This window comes from Malus domestica, chromosome 06 (genome assembly GCF_042453785.1).
Source record: "Malus domestica chromosome 06, GDT2T_hap1".
Lineage (NCBI taxonomy): Eukaryota > Viridiplantae > Streptophyta > Magnoliopsida > Rosales > Rosaceae > Malus > Malus domestica.
Window position 1 is genome coordinate 27,868,492 of NC_091666.1, and position 24,513 is coordinate 27,893,004.

At 38.9% G+C, this 24,513-nt stretch overlaps 3 protein-coding genes and 1 long non-coding RNA gene across 4 annotated transcripts; 2 read left to right on the forward strand and 2 right to left on the reverse strand.

Moving 5' to 3' along the window:
- Positions 1 to 6,849: 6,849 nt before the first annotated feature.
- Positions 6,850 to 8,704, forward strand: LOC103455143 (GRAS family protein RAD1-like). The gene has a single exon (XM_008394742.3). It carries the CDS (start codon positions 6,887 to 6,889, stop codon positions 8,468 to 8,470), a length of 1,584 nt encoding a protein of 527 aa, XP_008392964.3. The 5' UTR covers positions 6,850 to 6,886; the 3' UTR covers positions 8,471 to 8,704.
- Positions 8,705 to 10,449: 1,745 nt separating this feature from the next.
- LOC114825364 (nucleoside diphosphate kinase 2, chloroplastic-like) lies at positions 10,450 to 12,599 on the forward strand. The gene is made up of 7 exons (XM_029103844.2): positions 10,450 to 10,782; positions 10,902 to 10,958; positions 11,253 to 11,339; positions 11,694 to 11,774; positions 11,898 to 12,010; positions 12,147 to 12,196; positions 12,276 to 12,599. The coding sequence occupies exons 1-7, from the start codon at positions 10,465 to 10,467 to the stop codon at positions 12,341 to 12,343; spliced, it is 774 nt and encodes a 257-aa protein (XP_028959677.2). The 5' UTR covers positions 10,450 to 10,464; the 3' UTR covers positions 12,344 to 12,599.
- Positions 12,535 to 13,942, reverse strand: LOC114825365 (uncharacterized). The gene is made up of 2 exons (XR_011582114.1): positions 13,698 to 13,942; positions 12,535 to 13,202 (listed from the first exon to the last, which is right to left on the reverse strand). It is a non-coding gene; the product is annotated as an uncharacterized lncRNA (long non-coding RNA).
- A 3,185-nt stretch (positions 13,943 to 17,127) lies between these two features.
- LOC103418467 (uncharacterized) lies at positions 17,128 to 21,953 on the reverse strand. Its single transcript, XM_008356594.4, has 12 exons — positions 21,338 to 21,953; positions 21,026 to 21,154; positions 20,050 to 20,244; positions 19,594 to 19,641; positions 19,393 to 19,521; positions 19,163 to 19,287; positions 18,977 to 19,087; positions 18,512 to 18,620; positions 18,226 to 18,344; positions 17,773 to 17,926; positions 17,482 to 17,626; positions 17,128 to 17,337 (listed from the first exon to the last, which is right to left on the reverse strand). Exons 1-12 carry the CDS (start codon positions 21,458 to 21,460, stop codon positions 17,276 to 17,278), a joined length of 1,449 nt encoding a protein of 482 aa, XP_008354816.3. The 5' UTR covers positions 21,461 to 21,953; the 3' UTR covers positions 17,128 to 17,275.
- Positions 21,954 to 24,513: the final 2,560 nt, after the last annotated feature.

Consider the following 24,513-nt stretch of genomic DNA (forward strand, 5'->3'; position numbering starts at 1 on the left):
GCAGCAGCAACAGCCACAGAAGCAGAAGCAATTAGCAAAAGTTTGCAAGTTCAAGAGGAGCACGTCTAATATTGACGAGGATGGAGCTTCCACTGCCATTCTCTTGCTTGCTTGCATTGTCTGTGCACCTTCATCCATATATAGCTAGCTAAAATAATTGAATAGATTACATTTTTTATAGATAAAATTAATTTTCAGCTTATAAAGCTAGTTAATCTTTAAATGCCTCATATCCTTCCCCTTACTGTTTTTTCTTCTCCTGCTCTAGTATATGAAGTACGAATATTTTCGTTCAGCATATAAATTCTATGTGCTTGTGTATTTGTAATTCTTCCTTTTGTCTATAATTAATCAAATTTGGACGAAGATTGTATACTATGCTCTGATGCATAGCATGCACATGGACTGGAGCAATGACGTGTTGATTGCGCGCGAAAGGATTCAATGATCACTAATCCAACAATCAAGGATTTTGATGTTTACTGTGCTCCGGTGCAGAAATAGTATAATCATGAATTGTATTATCAAAACATTTAAACCACCAATATATGAAAAAGCATAAGATCATGGCTACTACTGGTCAACCTACTTATGCTGGGAAACTGAAAGAGATACACAAGCATCGTTGCATGGCCTAGCTAGAGAGTAGAGACCTGCTTCTTGGAAGTTCTGGAGAACATTTTATGTCTTTATTTTCCTTTTATTGGGAATATTAACGAAACATTCTCGGTACTGTTTACTTTTTACGAAAATGACATTTTTACCTTGAAAAGTCACTCCTGGTACTATTCACTTACACTTTTATTTTGTCATTTTCATTAAAACTAAAATTTTTGAGGGCTTTTCGTTAGTTTTCCTTTTTATTTTTTGTTGTACCGTTTCTCTTGATCCAAAAGTATAATGTCGACTTATGGCGGGGCTGCATGGAAAGTGGGATTAGTCTGTCAAACAAGACAAGTACACAAGAATATTTAAGATAATTTTCCCCTAATTACTACATAGACTCAAGATTGCCAATTCATGGTGATCAAAGGAAAAAAACATGCTTCTAACTGATTATCACTTTGCCGCTTAGTACTACGGTGGATGGTATTCCTCTTCATTTGGAAGTGAAAGGTTTTAAGTTCGAATATCGTGGATGGTGAATTCAATACCAAATTAGGCTGCCCATTATGTGATTTAGTCAAACTCCTCATTCACTTAGTGTAAAAATATCGATGTACTAAAAAAAAAAAAAAAAAAAACTGATTGTCACTTTAGCTTATAAGTATGTGCTTCAAACCTGAATTCACAATGGGTTTCCATTGCGTGGGGCTGCTGGGGCATAGTCATTAGTCATCACGTACCATGAATGTAAAATCATAAATTTGCAATATACAAAGGGAGCAAACTTATCATCCGGTGCAAGAGGCTCGTAACTCAAGCTGTTAAGAGCATTTGCTCTTAGGATGTTCTATGTTCAATATCGTTTTCATGACCAATTAGGGACCCAACGGGTTTGTAACAAGCAACTTAGATGATGGATCAGCACATGTTCTGTAGCACAGAACACATGGGGCAGCTCTATCCCAAACTCCTAATTGATATACACATATCACATAACAAATAATGCATCTAGTGTTTACACATTAAAAAAGTTATAATGTTTTTGTTACCTTTTATTATTTTTATTTGGCAAGTGGTGGATTCAACGATTAGGGATTTCTTCAACCAACTGTGTTTTATATGTTCAAACTTTCACCTTTCTATAGTTTGTAATTTAGTGAAGTAAGATCGCTTGTTGTAATTTTTTTTCCACCACTTAGTATTACGGTCTAATGGTATTCCTCTTCACTTGTAAGTGAGAGGACTTAGGTTCAATTCTCGCCAAAAGGCGAATTCGAACCACATTATTGCTAGCTCATTGTAAGGTATTAGCTTACTCCCTCACCCTTTTGGTATAGATAATATCGTTTGTTCAAAAAAAATAAAAATCATGAGCTATAAGCATTTAATTTAAGGGCAATAAGTTTGCGATAAGATTTAAGTTATGTTTGTTAGAGAGAATTGACTTGAAGAGAATAATGCACTATATTCAAGGCATATCAAAAGAAGAAATAGATGACAACTCCCAATTTTGTCAAAGTAAAAGGTAGAAGATGAATCACAATAAGAAAATGTTACTCATTTTAATCCTCACAAAAATAGTAGGATTAATAGGGCTAACTTCCCTCCAGAATTACTACAACTTTTACCTTTATTAACGCAAGGTTCTTTCAGACTCATTAAAATAATATATAGTTCTTGTCGGTTTTAATGAGATGGACTTGAAGAGAGCCCACCAAAGGTGAGAATATGAAGGCATTGGTCCTGCAAGCCAACCCAAGGAATCCAGATGATAGAACACCACCACAATGACAAAAGACGATTGCCATCACTGACCGCTCATAGCCCTGTGTTGTCTATTGACAATAAGTGACGAGCACAGAACTTAAAGTAGACAGCTTGAGCCAGTTGGCAGACCTGACAACTTTCTAGCATGGAGCTCAAATGACAGGTTTGTCTCGACATCGACGTCCCAGCCATGCATATGCCATATATGGACAAAGAAGTCATGAAGTGACGCAAAGTCATCCAACTGGCTCAAGCAGTCTACTTTAAGTTCTGCGAGTGGTGTGCTCGGTATGTGTCGGCCCAGGAAACCATGCAAGTAGCACCTTGTGAGTGTCACTTCCTCACCACACCATTATAAGTCCAAGACTTTTGGGGCTGACTTTTGGCCTATATAAAAGGGTTGAATGCTCCACAAAAGGGGTTGGATCCATGAGAGGAAAATTACATTACATTGTTGTATAGCATTCTTGTAATGCATATCAAATATATATTAGATAACTGCAGTGGCTGTAGCCTTTTTTTTTTTGCGAACCACAAAAGGGGTCGGATCCATGAGAGGAAAATTACATTACATTGTTAGCCTTTTTTTTTTGCGCCGGGGGGGGGGGGAGAGGGGATTGAACCAGTTAAATCCTTTTGTCTATATTTTTTTTATTTGCCATATTGGTTTTTGTTGATCTCTTAGTTTTGAGCGTTAACAACTTTCAATTTCGACAAAGGGTCGTTCTCTCGACTTTTCTCATTTCTCTTCTCTTTTCCCTATCTCTCTCCCATTATTTTGCGTGCATCTTATATTACGCTTTCTACCCAGATCCAGGTTATTCCCGTCTCAAGGCCTCTTCCTTGTTTTATGGCTAGATTCGGAGTTTGGGGCTTGAATTTGGGGTTCTTGGTGGGTCAGATCCACCTGCGTCTGTTTGATTCCGTGCTGGGGATACGCTCCCTTGACTCGTCTGTGGCTGCACAACCTTGTCAGGTCTAACAACGGCGCTACCTTGGCAGAGCAGATTTGGCGGCAACACAACCGTGGTTGATCAACCTGGTGGTGACACCATCTTGGTTAACCAGATCTAGTGTTTGCACCTCATGGGGCGATCAGATTTGGCTTTTGATCCACCACATAGTACCTTTCAAATATGGCAACACCACCAACCTCCCTTGATCGTGGATGTTGCGGATCCAACTGGAGTGGCGACGTTGCAGATTGATTTGGCTAGAGTGGGCCAGTGACTATCTTCTGGGATAGTGTAGTTTAGTGTAGTTTTGTCATCTTGCCTAGCGAGTGTTGTAGCTCTTCGACAATGGCTAGATGTGATCTTCGCCTTCTAGCATTGAGATTTGTAGTCTCATTTTTAAACAATGACTTTACGTGATCCCCTTAAAATTAATTTGCATCTAATCAGTTACTCTATCCAAGCCAATCATCTCTAACAACACACATGATATAATTAAGGTTAAACTCTTTCAATGTGACATTAAGCTAGGATAGAGAACAATGAAAAATCAAATAAATTCCCAAGTCAATTTTCAGCTAGATGGTTCAAAATCAAATTAACCAAGACATATATTCATGCCTGATGATTAATTGTCCAGTTAGTGTAGAGCCTAATCAATAACTTTTAGTGAAGCTCAAAACACTGCCTCCTTGGAACCTCTGCATCCCAGCTAGCCAAGAAATGGACAGACAATTCTTAAAACTTAATACATTGCTCTTAGTAAGAATCTGAACACCCAGAATAAAAAAAATTCATATTTTCAAATGAAGAGGAAATTGATGTTTCTAATCTATTACTTCTTTTGGGTCAATTTATGTTTTTAGTGGATTGGTTTATATATGCACACAATGAAAATAAAAACTATTGCCCAAGTCGATATCATTTCTATTTCTGTACAATTTATATTTTTATAAAGGTACTTAGTGGGTCTTGTTCATTGTTAATATATATAAGTATAGGAAATGTTTAAGGGAAATGATCCTTATTTTTTTTATAAAAATGGGAATTAGTTGTGGGGTCCACACTACATCGAACTTTAGCGATCCGATGCGTCTATGTTTCAAGTTGCATCTCATAGATCATCCTTGCAAAATATTAGCTAAATCGAAAATGTTTAAGACATCTAATTGAGTTCAAATAAATTAACGAATACTTTGTTATATAAGAAACAACGAAATTTTATCTTGATAATTAAATAGGCAAATGGTTTCGGATTGAATTGAATTTTTACAAGGCCGATCTATGAATCGAGACTTACAAAATAGATGGTTTGGATCGTTGAAGTTCGATATGGAGTGAGCCCCACACCTAATCCCCACTTATCTGCACAAATTTAAATCCTGCTGCATATAAGGTAAATAATCTTCCTAATATGAAACAGTTGCACAAAAGCTTCATCTATAGACTATATAGCAGCTTCCCCTTAATTCTAATTAACTTGACCAGGCAACATACAAAAGTGGGGATTAGTTGTGGAACTCACACCACATCAAACTTTAATAACGATCTGAACGGTCTATTTTTTAAGTTGCATCTCATAGATCATTCTTACAAAATATTAGCCAAATTAGAAATATTTAAGGCATTTAATTGAGTTCAAAGAAATTAACGAATACTTTGTTCTCTAAAAAATATTGAAATTTCGTCGTAATACTTAAATAGGCAAATGGTTTTGGATTGACTTGAATTTTTGCAAAACTGATCTACGAATCGAGACTTAATTACAAAATAGACGGTTCGGATGATTGAAGTTCGATATGGAATGGGTCCCACAACTAATCCTCATTTTTTTTTTGAAAAAATTGGGATCCCTTCTCTTAAATGGTTTGCATATACATGTCTGCATATACATATATACATATATATGAGGCCATTTTTTTATAAAAAATGAGGATTAGTTGTGGGGTCCACATCACATCAAACTTTAATGATCTGAACCATCTATTTTTCAAGTTGCACCTCATAGATCATCCTTACAAAATATTAACCAAATCAAAAATATTTGAGACATCTAATTGAGTTAAAAGAAATTAATGAACACTTTGTTCTATAAGAAACAATTAAATTTCATCTTGATAATTATATAGGCAAATGATTTCAGATTAAAATGAATTTTTGCAAGGATGATCTATGAATTGAGACTTGTAAAATAGACGGTTCGGATCATTGAAATTCAACGTGGAGTGAACTCTACAACTAGTTCCCATTTTTACCAAAAAAATGAAGATCCCTTTAGAGAAATGGCCTGTGTATGTGTGTGTGTAGATGCTAACTGAAATAAGCCCTTTGAATATGCTACACTGATCGTATCGATCGATGACGCAATGGATGACGCGAGTTGTTAATTATAAAAATGAAGAAAAATCCACAACGCAATATAAATTAAATAATACAAAGACGCAACATATGGAAACGTAGGGGGATCTATTGCGTCGCAATGCACCTCCAGTTTTGCATGCATCTGCTTGTTTTTGCTCATTGTTTTCATGGAAGCCGGCAAAAGAATAAATTCAATGAAAAATACAATGGGGAGGCTGGTCTGGTCTGCATGCCACAAAGTTCAACAATCCCCATTAAATCGTTCATAAATCGGCCTGCAATCTTCCTGCACGTGCTTAAATTGTTCGTAAGTACGTAAATATGTGCAACGAAGTCGGAAATACGAATCGCTGAATGGAGGAAGATGAGGGGATGGAGTTTGCGATCCATGAAAATGAAACTTGGAAAAAAAAAAAACAGCACTCTAGGAATCGTCACAACCTAAGTGTGGCTGAAAAGGGTAGTAAAGAAACAACGTTGTTTTCCGCTGTAAAGAACCTTAGTTTACCCGAAAACGTTGGAGGTGTAAAGCTGACTGGAGCACTACCTCACCAATACGTAATCTAGATTGATGTATATGAAATGACTCACAAAAACAACTTGTTAAAAGCATGTTTCACACGTCGGAAATATGATCAAGATCTCTCTTGCATCGAGACTTTTTGTATAAAACCCCGTAACTATTGAATTACGCAGGTGGTCAAGTTGGGGCCTTATTGATGTGCTTAGTAGTGAGCCGTTGGATTGTCCTTTTAACTTTAACACAACTTATTTGTGGAGAGAGAAAAAAAGATTGAAGGAGGTTCAATGGGCAGGAGGCCGTAGAGAACAAGACAATGCAGAAAATGACAAACCCTAATAGGTGTTTGGATTACAGATAAAATAGTTACCTCCCAGGAGAGGAACAAACTATAAAATCCAAGATTATGGGAGTGTGACATATATAGACAAGCCTTGTCCTTGGAGAGGTCTATGCCGTAAAGTTTATTGATTAGTTTGTCTGATGTTTTGTGCAGGTAGACACCATCTGTCCTAACTCTTCCCTTCGTTCGAGTTTTATAATCTACCTTGTAATAGCCGAAATCACAAGAAGATCGCTAGCTATTTAAGTCCTTGTTGCTTGGGATTGGGGTCTTTCAAGGCTTTATTGAATATATTTTGAGAAAAGAGGAGGGAGAAGAGAGGGATAGGTATGAGAGATGGGGCCAAACCGAAAATTCCTGCCCAAGGAGTACATGATCAATAATGAAAGGACTAATAAAAGGAGTGCCCTTGATACCATTACTCACTCAGCTGCCTCAGCCATGCCTTGCTATCCTTATCCATACACGCCCTTTCTGGAGGAGGGCGCTACAGCTTCTATCCTCCCTTACTCGGACGAAAGCGGAGACCATAAAAAGCTGAAAAGGAATATAAATATCTCCGACAGTCATAACAGCATTTATAGTGGTGGAGGAAGCGAAAATAGTTGCATTACTGACATCAGCCTCAGCCGCAGCAGCAGCACGAATAGCTTCAACACCTTGCGAAGGCTTCATTTCCGGGATCATATTTGGACTTACTCACAAAGGTACCTTGCAGCTGAGGCTGTTGAGGAGGCAGCAACAGCTATGTCCAATGCCGAGGAAAATGGAGCGGAGGAGGACGGAACTGCAGATGGGATGAGGCTTGTTCAGCTCCTAATTGCTTGCGCTGAAGCTGTTGCTTGTCGCGACAAGTCACATGCCTCTGCGTTACTATCTGAGCTTCGGGCCAATGCTTTGGTCTTTGGTTCTTCATTCCAGCGCGTGGCATCGTGTTTTGTCCAAGGCCTTGCCAACCGCCTAGCCCTGGTTCAACCGCTCGGGGCAGTAGGGTTCATTGGGTCCGCAATGAGCACGAAAGACTTTGACAAGAAGGAAGAGGCATTGCGCCTTGTTTATGAGATTTGCCCCCACATTCAGTTTGGTCACTTTGTGGCCAATTCATCAATATTGGAAGCCTTTGAGGGAGAGAGTTTTGTTCATGTGGTAGACCTTGGGATGACCCTTGGTCTACCACATGGAGACCAGTGGCGAGGCTTGATCCAAAGCCTTGCCACACGCACAGGCCGGCCGCCTACACGCCTTAGAATAACTGGGGTTGGCCTTTGTGGTGACAAATTGCAAATCATTGGAGGAGAGCTCGAGGCCTACGCCGAAAGCTTGGGAATAAACCTGGAGTTTTCTGTGGTGGAAAGCAATTTGGAAAACCTGCGTCCGAAGGACATCAAAATGTTTGATGGTGAAGTCCTTGTTGTCAATAGCATTCTTCAGTTGCATTGTGTGGTGAAAGAAAGCAGAGGAGCTCTCAATTCTGTCCTGCAGATGATCCATGAGCTTTTGCCCAAAATCTTTGTTCTTGTGGAGCAAGACTCAAGCCACAATGGACCATTTTTTTTGGGGAGGTTTATGGAAGCACTGCATTATTACTCTGCAATCTTTGACTCCCTCGATACCATGCTGCCAAAATATGACACGAGGCGCGCGAAGATGGAGCAGTTCTACTTTGCTGAGGAGATTAAGAACATAATCAGCTGTGAGGGGCCGGCAAGGGTGGAGAGGCACGAGAGGGTTGATCAGTGGCGTCGGAGGATGAGCCGTGCTGGGTTTCAGGCTACGCCGATTAAGATGCTGGCGCAGGCAAAGCAGTGGCTCGGAAAGATCAAGGTCTGTGAAGGCTACACTATCATGGAAGAGAAGGGTTGTTTAGTTCTTGGTTGGCAATCCAAGCCCATTGTTGCTGCCTCCTGCTGGAAATGCTAATCAAACATTTTTCGGTTCCAAAATCGCAGCTCAAAATTCAGTTAAAAAACCAAAAAAAAAGTAAAAAAAAATCCCAACTCACATTTCACTCCAAATTCCAATAAAACAATTCCAGGGATCTTGGAAAGCTGATTTGGGTGACTACTTCGTGTTCTGTGTCATTCGCTGCAAACTGTGTTGGAACAGTTGAAAAATAAGTGAGTTTGGCTTTCAAAGTTGAGATGTTTAGATGGAATAAAGAGGAAATAGCCTCCTTGGTGTGGATATTTAATTTAGGCTGAGATTAACATTATTTCAATTGTACATGAATTACAATTTATTTCATTCTTTTTAATAATCAAAGGTGACAATCTTAGTGATGGAAATTATGAAAGTTCCACAGAGTCTCTCTCAAAAATTATTCTAAAGCCAATCTCAACTTTCCAATGTAAAGAGTTCAGATTTTGTAGAACAATGTGCTAGATTATTAGTAATCTAATGTCCAAAATAATTGAGAGCAAGTAAATAATTATGTTGAAGGGCATACAATCTGCTAGTTTTATTTATAATTGTCTTCCTCATTTAGCAGAACTTGTGGGTGAAATTAAACTTTACATGAATGGAAAATGGGAAATATGCACAGATAGAATGATTGCAAAAAAGTCATTCAGTACTATAGTCTGGTGGCATTCTTTTTCATTTGGGAGTGAGAGGTTTTATGTTTGAATCTCGTGGATGGCGAATTCGATACCAAATTAAGTTGCCTATTATGTGACTTAGCCGAACTCCCCATCCTCTTAGTGTAAAAAATATCAATGAACTAAAAAAAAAATGAAAATCATACATACAATAAAGTATGTTAAACTTCAGTTCATATACAAGTTAGAATATTGTTCGGAATACCAAATTTAACTCACATCGACATAGCAGTGTCTGATTTATTCCAATATGGATTCGGATTAACTATTAACACATACATTGTAGCATTATTGATACAACAAATATTATTTAACATTTTTTTAATAAAAAACGAAAATTCAAAGGTCAAAGGTGTACGAGTCTCACAAAGGCTTGGCATTATTTGAAAGGCATATTCACAAGATAAATTCCTTGGAGTGTGTGTGTACACAAATTGCTTAAGGGGAGGAATCCTTTTTTTTTTTAAAAAAAAAGGACACGCTTCCCACCATTAGATTGATTTTAATGAAATTATGTGGTTAAAATTAAAAAACATGCCACACAATCTCAACCACACAATTTCATTAAAGTTAAATCCAACGGTGGGGAGCGTGTCCTCATTTTTTTAGAAAACCGGGGATCCCTCCCCTTATATATGTATGTATGTATATGTATGTATGTATGTATATAAAAGAAGCCTTTAAGAGTAGGGATTCTTATTTTTTTTATAAAAATTGGAATTAGTTGTGAGGTTCATACCACATCGAACTTTAATGATCTGAACCGTCTATTTTTTAAATTGCACCTCATAGATCATTCTTACAAAATATTAGTCAAACTAGAAATATTTAAGACATCTAATTGGTTCAAAAAATTAATGAATACTTTGTTATATGAGAAATAATAAAATTTTATCTTGATAATTAAATAGGCAAATGATTTCGGATTAAATTGAATTTGTGCAAGGACGATCTATGAATCGAGATTTACAAAATAGACGATTTGGATCGTTGAAATTCGATGTAAAGCGAACCCTATACCTAATCCCTATTTTTTGAAAAAAAAAATAGAAATTTCTTTGTGGAAATGGCCTATATATATATATATATTATTTACAAAAAGTTTAGGAGGAAAGGAGGTTATCCATTACGGTGCATATCATAAGTCTTAACCCATTTACTTTTTACAAATTGTTCATCAAAACGGATTGATGATAGCGGAATCGAAACTAATTATTCACCTAGCAAAGAGAGTCGATACTTACCGACTCAATGAATTTTCAAATAATTTTAGAAACTATTTAGTTAAAAAGTCAAAAATAAATTACTCATGAAAAAATGATTATTATAAACACGTGCAGGGAGAAAGGGAGGGATAGAGAAAGAGAGAAGCAGAGAGACAGAATGGAAACCGTGGCCGTGTTTGGTGGAGCAAGTCCAAGCTTTCCCTCATCCCATCAAAGCAGAAGAACCTGCAGCAGCTTACCCTCCGCCCACCACAACCCTAACCTACGTGCCCACCACCACCACCACCACCACCACGAACTATCTGCATTCCCTTCAAGTCTCCATCTTTTCTCATATCTCCCGGCTCGTCCCCATGCCAGAACCCTCGCCAAACCTCGCATCTTTCTTCCCCACTTGGTTGCTTCACTGGTTTGCCTCCTACCCTCTTCATATTTTTCAAAATTGTTGAAAACCCGTTGTTTAATTTTCCATTTAGTGAAAACCCATTTGGATTTTTGGGATGTAATGGCGGCTTTGTGTTTTTTCAGGAACAAGTTGATGAGACGTACATAATGGTGAAGCCTGATGGAGTTCAACGTGGCCTTGTAAGCTAATTCAATTCTCGAACTTTGTATTTTTGTATTTTCTTCGTCAAATTTTAACGGCTCTATGTTGTGTTTGGATAATTGGTAGCAGGAAAAACATGGGGCGGCTATGAAATTTTTGAAATTTTGATTATGTTCTTAATTTTCAGTTTCTGGGGTTTTGAAAAAACGAAAGCTTGAAGTTTAAATTGAATCCAATTTATTGACTGGACAGGAGGAAGACCCTTCGGGTTTTTTATTTAGCTTTGTATTCATAGTTTATCCATATGTGTGATATGGAGTGAATTGTTTTAGGTTGGAGAGATAATCTCAAGGTTTGAAAAGAAGGGATTTAAGCTGACTGGCTTGAAGCTCTTCCAGTGCCCCCAAGATTTGGCAGAGGTTTGTCTCTTTTCTTCCGTGCCTTGTAGAAAACCCGAAATAAGCTTTCGAAAGTACATTATTCTGGTAGTTCTGTATGGTCACTTTTTAAAGCACCTATTTGATGAATTAAGCAAAAGGGGAACTTCATAATAAGCAGCTCGGAACCGAAAAAGCTTTGAGTTGTTTAGCTCAAGAGATAGAGGGTCATGAGATTCAATCTTGTATTTAGTATGATTTATGCATTCTTTGCAATCAATCTTCAGATGCACGCAATTATATCTTGTTTACAGTGTTCAAGTGCATTACGTATTATTGGAAAAGATAGTATGGTTCGACTGTGTGCCCTTATGTGCGTGACTTTTGTTGTTTCAGGAGCATTATAAGGATCTCAAGGGAAAGTCATTCTTCCCCAAATTGATAGACTACATTGTATCGGGCCCCGTTGTGTGCATGGTATGAACGATTGATCCTAATTCTCCTCAACTTTGTATGTGTCCCAAGGAAACCAATGAATCCAAGCTGTATTTTAGCTGTATTCTCTTACAAGAATACTGATCATGATGTTATGCTAGCAAGGCATGGGAGGGTGTTGGCGTTGTCGCTGCAGCACGTAAGTTGATTGGGGCCACAAATCCTCTACAAGCTGAACCGGGAACTATAAGAGGGGATCTTGCTGTTCAAACAGGAAGGTTGGGCTCTTTAACGTTTTGGTAGTTGAGTACTGATATGTGCATTAAGCTGCATCAGGTTGCTAGTAATTCTTTTATTTTCACTTAATGGCATGCGGATTCTAATGGGAGAGATCTTGTATGAAAATCTTGGCAGGAACGTTGTTCATGGGAGTGACAGCCCTGAAAACGGAAAGCGCGAAATAGGTAGGAACGTTTCTATTGGATATTTTTCATCTTCCACCCCTCCCTCTTTTCTGTCTCATTCGCTATTTGAACTATGCAGCTCTCTGGTTCAAAGAAGGTGAGTTATGTCAGTGGACACCAGTTCAAGCACCATGGTTAAGGGAGTGATTTCTCCGAAACGCTCAGATCTAGCAAGGGACGCGATTTTGAAAGAGTTTGCTGAGCCTCTATATCTATGTGTCGGTTAACTTATGTATGTGATCTTAGACGATTCAATAACCCGTCATAAATTATCATTTTAAATCTGTGATTTTGAAGCTTGAAGAATTTTTTCGTATTCATCGGCGTTGTACCTCTCATTCTTTCAAACTAAATGATGAATCACAATATGATTCCAAATACATAAACATTATTCATCCCTCAATTGGGTTTATAAAGTTACAACACTTAATCGGCTTGACACTGATCGTGCATGATCATGCCCTCCGTTTGCAATTTTCTTCAACAAACAACGTAGATAAAGACCACGACAAATCGCCAGTGCGAAATTAGGCGCAACTAGCAGGTAAAGAGTTCATACATTCCTGTTCCGAATGTTCTGTGCTGTTAAAAGATTGGCAACCGCTAGAACTTGGAGAAATACTTGCATTCTCTGTCATCGTTGTATCCCCAGAGGATGAGCAGATTGCTTCTTGAGCCCTCTTAAATTTTGAAAAGAGGTAGAAAACTGAAACGTTTGTGCTCCGTTGCTGTTTCAAGGTGCCTGTCGAATGACAATCACTGAAACTCGTCGAACTTCTTGGTGAGGAACAATCCGTGTCTAGTGTCATAAACTCCTCTTGAGGAGAGCTGGCGGCTTCAATACAACCCGGTGAAGTGCCAGCAGAAGAAGCACAATTCGCATCTATCTTCATTGGCTCTGAATCGGGAGAGCTTGAAGTAGAACCGGCATCTGTCTCCCCTGCCTCATTAGAGCATGGACTTAAATTGCGTTTAGCACCTAATTTGAGCTTCAAAAGTGTAGACTCTGCATCAAAGAAAAGGGAAATCAATGACAACGATCGCGTTCGCGGCCTAGCAGATGGTTACCCAAGTGAAATTTTTTTCCAAACAATACACCAAGCATTCTTCCAAAGTAACAATCTTAGCTAGCTAGTAGCTACATGTAAATTAAAACACCTATACAAAATGAAGAACTTGCTTGCCCGAAGAGGGAAAAAAATCGAATTGAATCGGTGGATCTCAGATTCTCGGTCACCAAAACATGGCTTTATGTGTAGATTGAAGAACCAAGTGGGGAAAAACAACGAGGTGGGCGAATATGCAATACAGATTTCTGCTAAGATTATGAGGTTGCAACACTCCATAAGAAAAATAATGTCAGTGAAGCAAATTATCAAACAATTGGCAGTGCCCAGAAGCAAGCGCGACGGAAAATACGTCGGCAAATCATTCGGAATTGAAAAAAAAAAGAAAAAGAAAAAAAAGACAGTAATAGGTGGAAGAGGAGCAGTGGTGTTACCGTATATAGAAAGAGAATCGTCTTTGAGAATCTTGGACGGCGGTCTCTCCAAGCTCTCCGCCGGGCAAGACGACGCTCTTATCCTCCCAAACATCTCTCAGTCTCTCTCTCTCTCTCTCTCTCTCTCTCAGATCTGAATCGTGTGGTCTTCACTTTGAGGAGAGAGAAACAGAAGTGAAGGGCGCGGGAGAAACAGAGGACTGGCGGGAAGCATGCTTTGAACTCTTTCTTTTTGGGGCGAGCCCGACTGCATTGACTGGGCCAGACCCTTGGCAACTTTCTTATTTTATTTTATTATTACAAAGATCATGAGAATCTAACAGGTGAGATGTTGGACACGAGACCTCTCATTCACAACTAAAGAGACTAGAAAAGCTAGGAGTCAATTCGAATTGGGAATAAAGTTGGATATGCAAAAGGCCTATGATAGGGTGGAGTGGGACTTTTTAATGGCTGTAATGGAGAAGATGGGGTTCGATGAAAGATGGCGAAAGTTGGTTTTGGGATGTATATCATCGGTGAATTTTTCCATCTTGCTAAATGGTCAACCGGGATCTAAATTTGCTCCTTCTCGCGGGCTTCGGCAAGGTGATCCTCTATCCCCTTACTTGTTCCTTTTGGTTAGTGAAGTTCTATCTCTTATTATCCAACAGGCTTGTGAGAGGAAGTGGATAACGGGGGTGCAGATGAACCCGGCGGGTCCGAGTATTTCCCATATTCTATTTGCAGATGATACTCTGATCTTTATTAAGGCTGAGGAAGTGAACTGTAGGAATCTTATTCAGCTAATTGATAATTTTTGCGCGGCTTCTTGCCAACATGTGAATAAGTCTAAATCCAGTGTGTGTTTTGGTTCCAATGTCCCTGAGGAGGTCTCTTGACATCTATCTAATATTCTCGGTTTTGAGAGGGTGGGTGATCCAAGGATGTATCTCGGGGTTCCTGCTATATGGGGAAGATCTAAAAAAGCCGGGTTGGCCTATGTAAAAGGCAGGCTTCTGGATAAGCTGCAGGGATGGAAAAAATCCACTCTTTCACAAGCCGGCCGGGAGATCCTGATTAAGGCGGTGGCACAAGCCATTCCAGCTTATCCTATGAATTTGTTCAAATTTCCTGTTTCTTTTTGCAATGAAATGGATGCATTGATAGCTAAATTATGGTGGGGTCAAAAACTTGGAGAAAATCGGATCCATTGGGTTTCCAGGGAGAGATTGGGTCGGTCTAAGGAGGAAGGGGGTCTTGGCCTAAGGAGCTTCTCAATTTTAAATGATGCTCTGTTGGCCAAACAGTGTTGGAGATTGATTTCTGAACCTAACACCTTATGGGCCTTGTTCTTAAGGCCCGTTATTTTCCTAATTGCTCATTCCTTGATGCTAAGAAGGGTGGGAGAGCTTCTTGGGTTTGGGCTAGCCTCCTTGCTGAAAGAGAGATTCTTAGGGCTGGTGCTCATTGGCAGATCATGGACGGAAATGACACGAGGGTTTGGGTGGATAGATGGATCCCCCCCCATCCCTTTAGGGAGACCGTCCCCATTGGGGTCAGTTTAAGTTTCAAAAAATCTAAAGGTGAAGTCCCTAATCTGTCCGGTGAGCGGGGAATGGGACTTGGATTTTTTAAAACCTTTCTTGGCGGATTCTGAAGTTGAGGCGATATTGGATTTGCACACTGGTGATCCGACGCTTAAGGATAGATTGGTTTGGCCTTTTGAAAAGAGGGGGTCTTATTCTGTGAAATCAGGTTATTATTGGAGTCTCAATCGATCCCAAGTTCGCTGCCAACAATCTATCAGGTTGGTCTCCATTCCTTCTACCTTATGGAAGACTGTATGGAAGTTGAAGGTTCCTCCTAAAATTCGAACTTTCATGTGGAAGACCCTGCATGCGGCTTTAGCTACAATGAAGAATTTATATATTCGAAGATCTTCCCCCTCTCCCACTTGCCCTCTGTGTAACTCCTTTGATGAGTCCATAGAACATCTCTTTCTTTTCTGTCCATGGGTGGAGGTGGTTTGGTTTGGAGGAAGGTTGAATCTGAGACCTAACCGGCAGCAAGTTTCGAGTTGGGCTAGTTGGCTCGTGCAAATGGGTGAGCAGAGAATGGGTCAGCGGAGGTGAGGATTGATCGGATTTCCTATATTGCTTTTACATGCTGGCATATTTGGAAATCTAGATGTGAATTTCAGTTCAACAATCAGGTTATCTATCCCAGCAGGGTGGTTGCTGTTGTCTCCAGATCGGTCTCGGATTACCAGGGGACAATCTTTAGGCAGAGCTCCCGTTCTTTGCTCAACCAATCGAGTTTGGGAGCTGGAGTTCAGTGGTCTCCTCCGGATCATGGTGTTATCAAAATAAACGTGGAAGCCAGCTGGGAGGCAAAGTCGGGGGTGGGTTTCACGGGGGTTGTGGCGAGGGATGAGCAGGGTTGTTTTTTGGCTGCTTCTAGGCATAAGATTAAGGCTACTGGTGCTATTATGGCGGAAGCTTTGGCCATTATGCATGGGTGTAATCTGGGGGTAAGCAATGGATGGAATTCGATATGTGTTGAATCTGACTCATACGATGCAATCTCTTGTTTGCGGGATCCGGCTAAGAAGGGCAACTGGGATGCTTTTCCAGTTCTCAGGAAGTGCCTCAGATTGGGAAGGGCTTTTCAAGCTTGCCGCTGGTCTTGGGTTCCAAGACTGGCCAATTCGGTAGCGGACTGTTTGGCGTCGCGCAATTGTAAGGAAGTATGTGATCATGTTTGGGTCAATAGACCCCCATCTTCCCTAGTCCATGTTTTAAGTAATGATGGCCTTCCTTGCCCTCCGTAGTTGATTTTTGTTAGTTTGAGAAGGGACGTTTTAGCATTTGGTGCGGCGTCATGGTTTCCTTGTACCTTCTTATTCTCCTTTCTGCTGTAGTGTAGTTTGTTTGTTAGCCTATTTGTTTGGCTTTCGTGTTCCTGTTTGGCATCTTTGCCCGACTATGAAAAATCTGTTTGCCAAAAAAAAAAAGAGAATGTTATTAGATCGTAATATGTTTCCATTTGAACCGTTTGCTTGCAACTAGACACCATACGGCACACGTAGTTGCTTCGTTGTGCTTTTGCTTGGATTGCCTTAGGGTTTATATTTTTAGAACATAGAATCAGAGTAAAGCAGTTTTTAGTAGTCCTATTATGATTTAGGGTTAATTACGGTAGTGGCCTCTAAACTTGTAACCGCGTTCTACTTTGGTGCTTCAATTTAGTTTGCAAAGAATATAGCCCTTCCAATTGCGTCACGTGTCTTTAGTCATTCCATCTCCATTTGAGAGCTAAAATGATCAAAACAGGCGAAAGTGGGATGGAATGACTCAAGTGAGACCTGTGACGCAATTGAAGGACGAATATGGAACAGGGGCATGAGTTCATGGACTATTGTCGTAACTAACCATAATTACACGTAGAATAGAAGTGAGAGCATAATTACATAACGAATACAGAATATACACCATTGGATGAATTGAATTTTCGTCCTTTACGTTTATCATTAATCACACAATTAGGAAAAACACTATCACTATATCAGTTAAAGGCTACCTCTTCTTACAAGATAATCAGTCTCTCCTGAATAACCTCGATAAACCGCGCCTACGACCTCTGGCTTTGATAGGCCTACCTGGTAGAGAGAATGTGAATGAAAGAGACATCAGAAAACAACTCAAGGGGTAGTATTCAAACATTGCGTTGAATAAGAGCAATTCCGGGAACATGCTTCCTCAAGACCGGGTTAGCACAAGAATTTGGAGTTTGGAAAGGCTACCTTTTAATCTCCCAGCACGGAACAAAGCTTCTTCTGCAATTGGTCTCCATTGTTCCGCACATGAGTAGTTGATTCCCAAACCGACGCTAAGTCCTCTCAGGAGATGCACTGTCCGAAGTACAGAAAACAACTCCTCTGGAAAACCCTACAAGAGCCAGGGACAATAGGGGAAACAGCAAGCAAACAATAACTTATAGATCAGGAACAAATTAACGCCTTTACTAGTTGATAACCAGAGTGATGAAATGATGTGAATTAAGTGGTCGATGAAAATTTGGAATCTAGGGATACCTGAACTGCAATTTTTTTAATTGAAGATTCGTCAGAAAAAGGCTGCAGCATCGTCACTCCGGGGGGTAATTTTGTGTCAAACATTGTCTGTGCCAACTTCAACATTTCATGCTGTTCATTTTCACATTTGCTTAAGGTTTCTATGCCAAGCTCCCTGTAAAGAGGAATAAATTAGTACAATGTGCATACACAGTCAACTGGGAAAGCACCTTATTAAACTGAGATTGAAAAACGAAAAGAGGTCAATTTTTTACTTAGTCCCATGTTTCATATATGCAAGATGAGCACAGCAATTCAACTATTTTCTTTATTGCAATTCCATCTCCATGAGCCTCACACTCACATGCACTTGCGTGCAGTTTGCAGCTCGTATATGAGCCTTAGTTTCTTTTGCCTTGTTGGCTACTTATGCCCTATAATAAGTATAACAACAACAGTGAAGTTATTAATTACCTGTAGCTCTCCGATGCTCTAATAGGGTCACCGTCAGCAATGGCAAGAACAAGGTTAGCATAGCCAAGTCTCAACTCATTGGGTAGATCTTTCACTTGGCCATAGTCCAGCAAGGCAACCTAACTTAGAAGAATTGTACAAATTCTGAATCAGCTTTCCGTTCAAATTAAAGGAAATGTTATCTATAATGTAAGTTATTAACTAGAAAGACAAAAGTAAGTAGCTTTCCTGGAGAAAAAGCATAAAATATGAAAGATTTTCCCACAAATTTAAGTCGGTCATTTACCTCCGAGCCTTTACAAATTAGAATATTTCCTGGATGAGGATCTGCATGGAAGAAACCGGACTTCAAAATCATTTGTCCATATGCTAGTGTCAAGCTTTGAAGGATTTTCCTGCATATTTAGAAAACAGATCATTGTCCTTCTCCATTCCTTATGAGAGAACAAACTATCTAATAAAAAGACAAATATGAATTTTTTTCGAAAAGCTAGAACAGAGAACTTTCTCAGAATCTTCATATACGAAATCAGTTTGCAAAAGAGAAAGAAGGGGAAAGTTAAGGTATTGAATTGACCAAAGGAGCCCTTCCTAATAAAATACGTGACAGTTTGAACTTCTAATTTTGATCGATACGTAACAATTAATGAAAATAAATAAATAGCACTTTATTGACAATTAAATGCAATTTTATAGCATACACATGTAGATAAACAGTTCAGCATACTGTCTGGACGGATTAGAAGCTTACTGCTTTGCGGCCACTGCAATCTTACCACCAGGGTTTATGCCTCTTTTCGCAATTTCATCACCAAGGTTCAGGATTGGGGTTCCATCAATATATTCCATAACTAAGACTCTCCTAACCAAACAAAGAACACTTGATCAAATGCATCATTATTGGTAGGGAAAGAAAATGGGGTGCAACATTACATACCTAGTGACCATATCACGTATAAGTCGTGGCACCAAAACAGGTCTCCTTTTGTTATTCTCATACAAAAAACGGCTAATCCTTTCCATAGCATCAGCCTCCCTCATGAAATCAAATTCATATCCAATCTTAAAATGGAAACATCAAAGATAGTTATTCTCCAGATTTTGATGATTATATTTCAGACATAATCTATCACACGAATGATTCCACAATTTGTGTGTATTAGATACCTGTTTCTCCATTTCCTTAGTTACAGAGTATAGATCAAATTTGATATCTGTCTTTTGCATATATAAAGCGAAGGCTTGGAGGTTATGGATATCTGTCATCATTAGGTCCTGAACTCCAGGATGTTGCACCTGTTATAGCCCAAAAGAAATCAGAATTTCACAGAACATAAAGTAGCCACAGAGTTTTCTAAGTTCCCTCACCTTGACAACAACATCAGTTTTATCACCTCTCAATCTTGCTCGGTGAACCTAGTTTGAGCATAAAACACATATCAGGTAAAAATGTATATGCTTCCACAACCATTCTAATACCGTTTCCAGAATGGTTGCCTCCAATACAAAACAGCTAGCCCAAAAAGGCATTAAACGCAAATAAAAAGATAACTATAAATTCCAACAAGAACTCTGAAATTTGACAAATTGTTCCTTAATCGTAATATCTGACCAAGAATCTTAATCGTAATAAACAGATGCAAATTACATACTTATAGAAGAACAATATCAACATCAAGTCGTGTCTGCTTTCAGAAAGTTTCTCTTAATTAAAAACTTGATACTGATACTAGCTAAGTATATTAACTTGCAATTTCAAATTACTACTGTAACTTCTACTGTGGCATTTTTAGCAAACCAGAAATTACTCATGAATAGAAATACCTGTGCAATTGAGGCAGAGCCAAGAGGATCCACATCGAATCTTTCAAACACTTCGCCAACATTTCGACCCAACTCCATCTCCAACATAAGTTGCACAGCATCAAATGGGGTTGCAGGAGCGTGATCATACAATGTAACAAGCCTTTTCACCCATGCAGCTGGGGCCAAGTCTGGCTTCCCGACAATTTGGGCAACCTAATTGAAACCCCCATTCAAGAAGTAACTCAGTATTCAGCACAAAAATTACAAAAACCAAAAACCACCAACGATGAATTCCAAGGTTCTTTAAAACCAATATGTTCACTGATAACTAGTAACTACCCTAATCTGGAAACCAATTGGAAATCAAATTGAAACGAACAACAAGTGTTTATACCATATTGGGCATCACTAGGATCCACCAACCAAGGGAGAATTTTGACCCTTGATATTTACTGAGTGGTTTCTATTAGGCCACATTACCCTTACATTGTGTCCACATGTTGGAACCAACTTAAGAAGTTTAGAAGCCTACAAAAGGGACTGCCGTAGAGGCAGCAAGGGAGGCTTTCCTCACCTTCGTTTGCACTGTTCTTCTCTCCCAAATTCTCTGTAGAAAGCTCTTACTGATGCCTCTCCCATGTAATATGTCTATGTATCCTCAAATACACTACAACATACTACAGAGGACGTAGCCTGGTTATGGGTGACCCACTAGAATCCCGTGTGAATGTGTGTGAATGCGGTACTACCAAGCTAGATCACCCTCCACCACTCTAAGTCCTAGTTGACAGCCTAAAATGCACTTCAACAAGAAGCAATTGATAAAGCATGACTCTTTAACGTTTCTAATCATACACAAACATCCAGTTTTCAATACAAAACACATAATCCAAGTGAATTCCCAATTCCGCCCCCTAAAATTAAATCCAGTGGCACAAGGGCAAGGAATGAAGGAATCCATACGAAAAATTAAAATTGCAAATTCATGGAACACCTTGAGGAAGAAACCGCCAAGGTCCGAGCACATTGCATATATCTTCTCGGCTGCAAATTCATGCTGCCTCTCCCACATTTCCTCTTGTTTCTTCGCATCCTTCACCAAACTCACTCTCAGCTGAAACGCCTATCAAAACCAAACAAAGAAAAAACCATCAAATCAATATCTATCACCAGGCACTGCAATTCTCAAAGATTCCATGCGTGCACCCACAAACATACATACAAATATATATACACACACACATGTAGAAATATCTATATATAGATATATATATATATATATATGTATAGAGAGAGGTCAGGGGACCTTGTAGCCAGTGTAGATGTCAACAGCTCGAACCCAGAACTGAAATGAACGCTGCCATGGCCTGAAATGGGTGGCGAGCTTCTGCCGAACATCTTTGAGATCAATGGGAGGCAGAGGAAGCATAGCTCTCTGAGCTTCTCTTGTTCTTATCGCAATTGGGTTTCTTTCAATTTTGCTTAAAATCCTAAAATTCCAATCAAATAGGCAGATTAAACAGAGTAATTAGCATGCAATCGAGGCATTGTTGATGGGTTCGGCTCAAAAATCAGAACTTGGGGGAAGTCACGAACCGATATCGGTGAGTTTTGGGGGGAGAGAGAGAGTGAGTGTGCGAGTGTATGAGTATGTGTGGCTGAGTCGAGTGGCGACACGATTAGGAAGGTTCACAATTGCTTGGCTTGTAAGGCTCGCTTTGCTTACGATGTGTTTTTAACTTTTATTATAAACTCGGGAAACGAAAGAGTGTTTCAATCCCTTGTTTCGTTTTGGATACTGTGATGATTGATAGCATACTCTTTGTTCTTTTGTCGTGTGACCGAATATTTGCCAACTTTGGGGTTGACGAAGGATATTTGGTCGAGATTCGATATTGTCAAAAGTATTAGCAGTTTAGCTCAAGTAGTAAGAAAGAGTGAATACGAGTTAGGATTAGATATATAGAGTTTGAAACCCTTGCACGTTACCAAAAAGAAATATTTATCTTTGATTTTGATGTTAGGTTGACGCTTTGCTGGCCGCGGCCGGTGGCTTCTTCCTTGTGGCAGAAGCGATTGATTGTGGTGGTGTGGGGATGTGCTTTTTCTTTTTTGTTGAAAAATGTTTACATAAATCATATTCAGTATACTATATAAACCATTTTTATAATAAGTGAGACTGACTTGTATTGGTGGACCCTCTCTAGCATCACACTCTTTGGTTACATTAAAAAATTTTGAACCTAGACCTCACGTACTAACCCTACACCCCTCCCTCACCATTGATAGTGACGAGATGTGCATTGATATGATATTATAGAGGGCAATGCTATTCGCACACCTTTTTTTATCTTTCGCACATTGTCGTTAATTTTTTTCCACTAACATACTTCAATTCATTCGATATGACGGCCAAAATTTGAGAGAAATGTATGATAGGTAAAAACCTTTATATGAATAGCACCACTTATTGATTAGGGGTTTTCTTGTATTTGGGTTTTTTTTATGTTGTATAGGGTTTGGGCTGCCCTTTATATTTTTTTGGGCTTGGAGATTCAGTTGTGCCTTTTGTTGGCTATCTGTTTCCTTGTTTTTGGGTTGGTTTGGTATATGTGGATTCAGTTTTGCCCAAATGATGATCATGTGACTACCAATCCATTAGTTATATAATTGTACGGATGTTAACATTCGACAATCTGTGTGGTGCTGAATTGATATAAGTTGTTTAACTCTTGCTTGCCCTAATTGGGTTTTGTTTGAAAGATTTACTTGTCCTAAAAGTAAAGTGCAACAAATTTAAATCCAAAAACTGAAATTTAGGCTATGAACTCCTCATATAGAGTTTGAACCAAGTCAGTACAGTGTAAATTGGAAAATTTCCAACAAAATTTGGTAGGTTTAATCTCTATGGATTTCTATTTTCATTAATCACAAAACAATATCGAACACTTCCAATAATAAAAAATAACTATTATTATTAGAGGGTATATAAACGATTGGGAGTTGCATGGCGGAGCAAGGGCGGAGGACTTGTAGCTATATATTACAATTTTTTTTTTGTCAAAATCATTACTTATATTATAATCACTACTTGCAGCTACAGATTACAGTATATCACTGTATTATGTAAAGTTTCTAAACCTAGAAATCCTGCATTATCCCCCAAATGTCTTCCGCTTCGACGTCCCGACCTTTTGTTCGTAAAACCAATTATATTGTGGAGAAGGAAAAAAGGAAGCCTACCGGAAAATCGTTGCGGAAATTTGTAGAGAAATGCTGCCAAATCCTCCGAAAGAGAAGGGTTGGACCTCTAAACACTTGGTGCAGTACCAAGGCTTCTGGATAAATGTTATTGATAATTGCAAGTGTACAATATCGTCCAAGTAATATAGTGATAAGTAGAGTGTCGTTCAAACAAGGATCGGATTAACCTAAATTTACTATTGAGATTGACTTCAAACTAAACTTAAATAAAAGATGGATAACGATGATAAATTCAAATATGCAAAAACCCAAACGAAATTGAAAATATCAATTGAACAAACACGAAGTAAAAGTGAATGAATTATGAAAAATTAATATATTGAAGCACTAGGACATCAGGTTCCTCATTCTCAATCCCATCTAATCCCGTTATTCATATTAAACTCAAATTATTCCCATGTTGCTAGCAATTATCCCTTGATTCGTCAATATTTCCTTTCAGAATATACCAACTGTGTTTCTAACTATCTACCCATGCTATGTCTAGCCACTGAAGTAGATAATCGAATCCCTTTACGCTACATGGATAATTTCACAATACTACACAAATCATAACCAGTATGTCTACTCAATTATGTAATTCATGGTAATCGTTATGAGAAGCAATCTACTAAACTCAACCTGTCAGTCCCAATTTAGTTCTTCACACAAATAATGGCCAGTTATTTGATAACGATAAAGCACAATAACAATTACTCAACATGGAAAACAACCGAGATCAATATTAAATAATAAGAATTAGATGTTCATGATAAGAGTACACCCTAATCCTAGCAAAAGGACTTAGTTCATGATTAAACTAATGACAAACATCGATGAATTCGATGACATAACGAAACCCAAAACCCCAATTCTGGAACCGTGTGCGATAAACCCCAAAATTGCCACCTTCCGTCTAGAGTCCCCCTTGCGGCTGCTTGAAATCTACTTCCCCCGCTATTGGAGCGAAGGGTGGGTTCCGTACATCAAACGGTTGGACTTTTCTTTTTTTTTTTCACTTTTCTATGCCTTTCCTTTTGGTTGCCTAATCCACATGCCGTTTGGACTCTCAAACCCAATTATTTTTGGGAAAACACATCACCGCATGCTTCATCGCCTAATTTTATTGGGCTTGCTTTAATGATCCAATTTTCTATATGATGTATTGTTCCATTCTTTGCTCCAGCCCATTAGTCACATCTCATTCGATAATTCTTTGAGTTTCTCTAATTTAAGCTT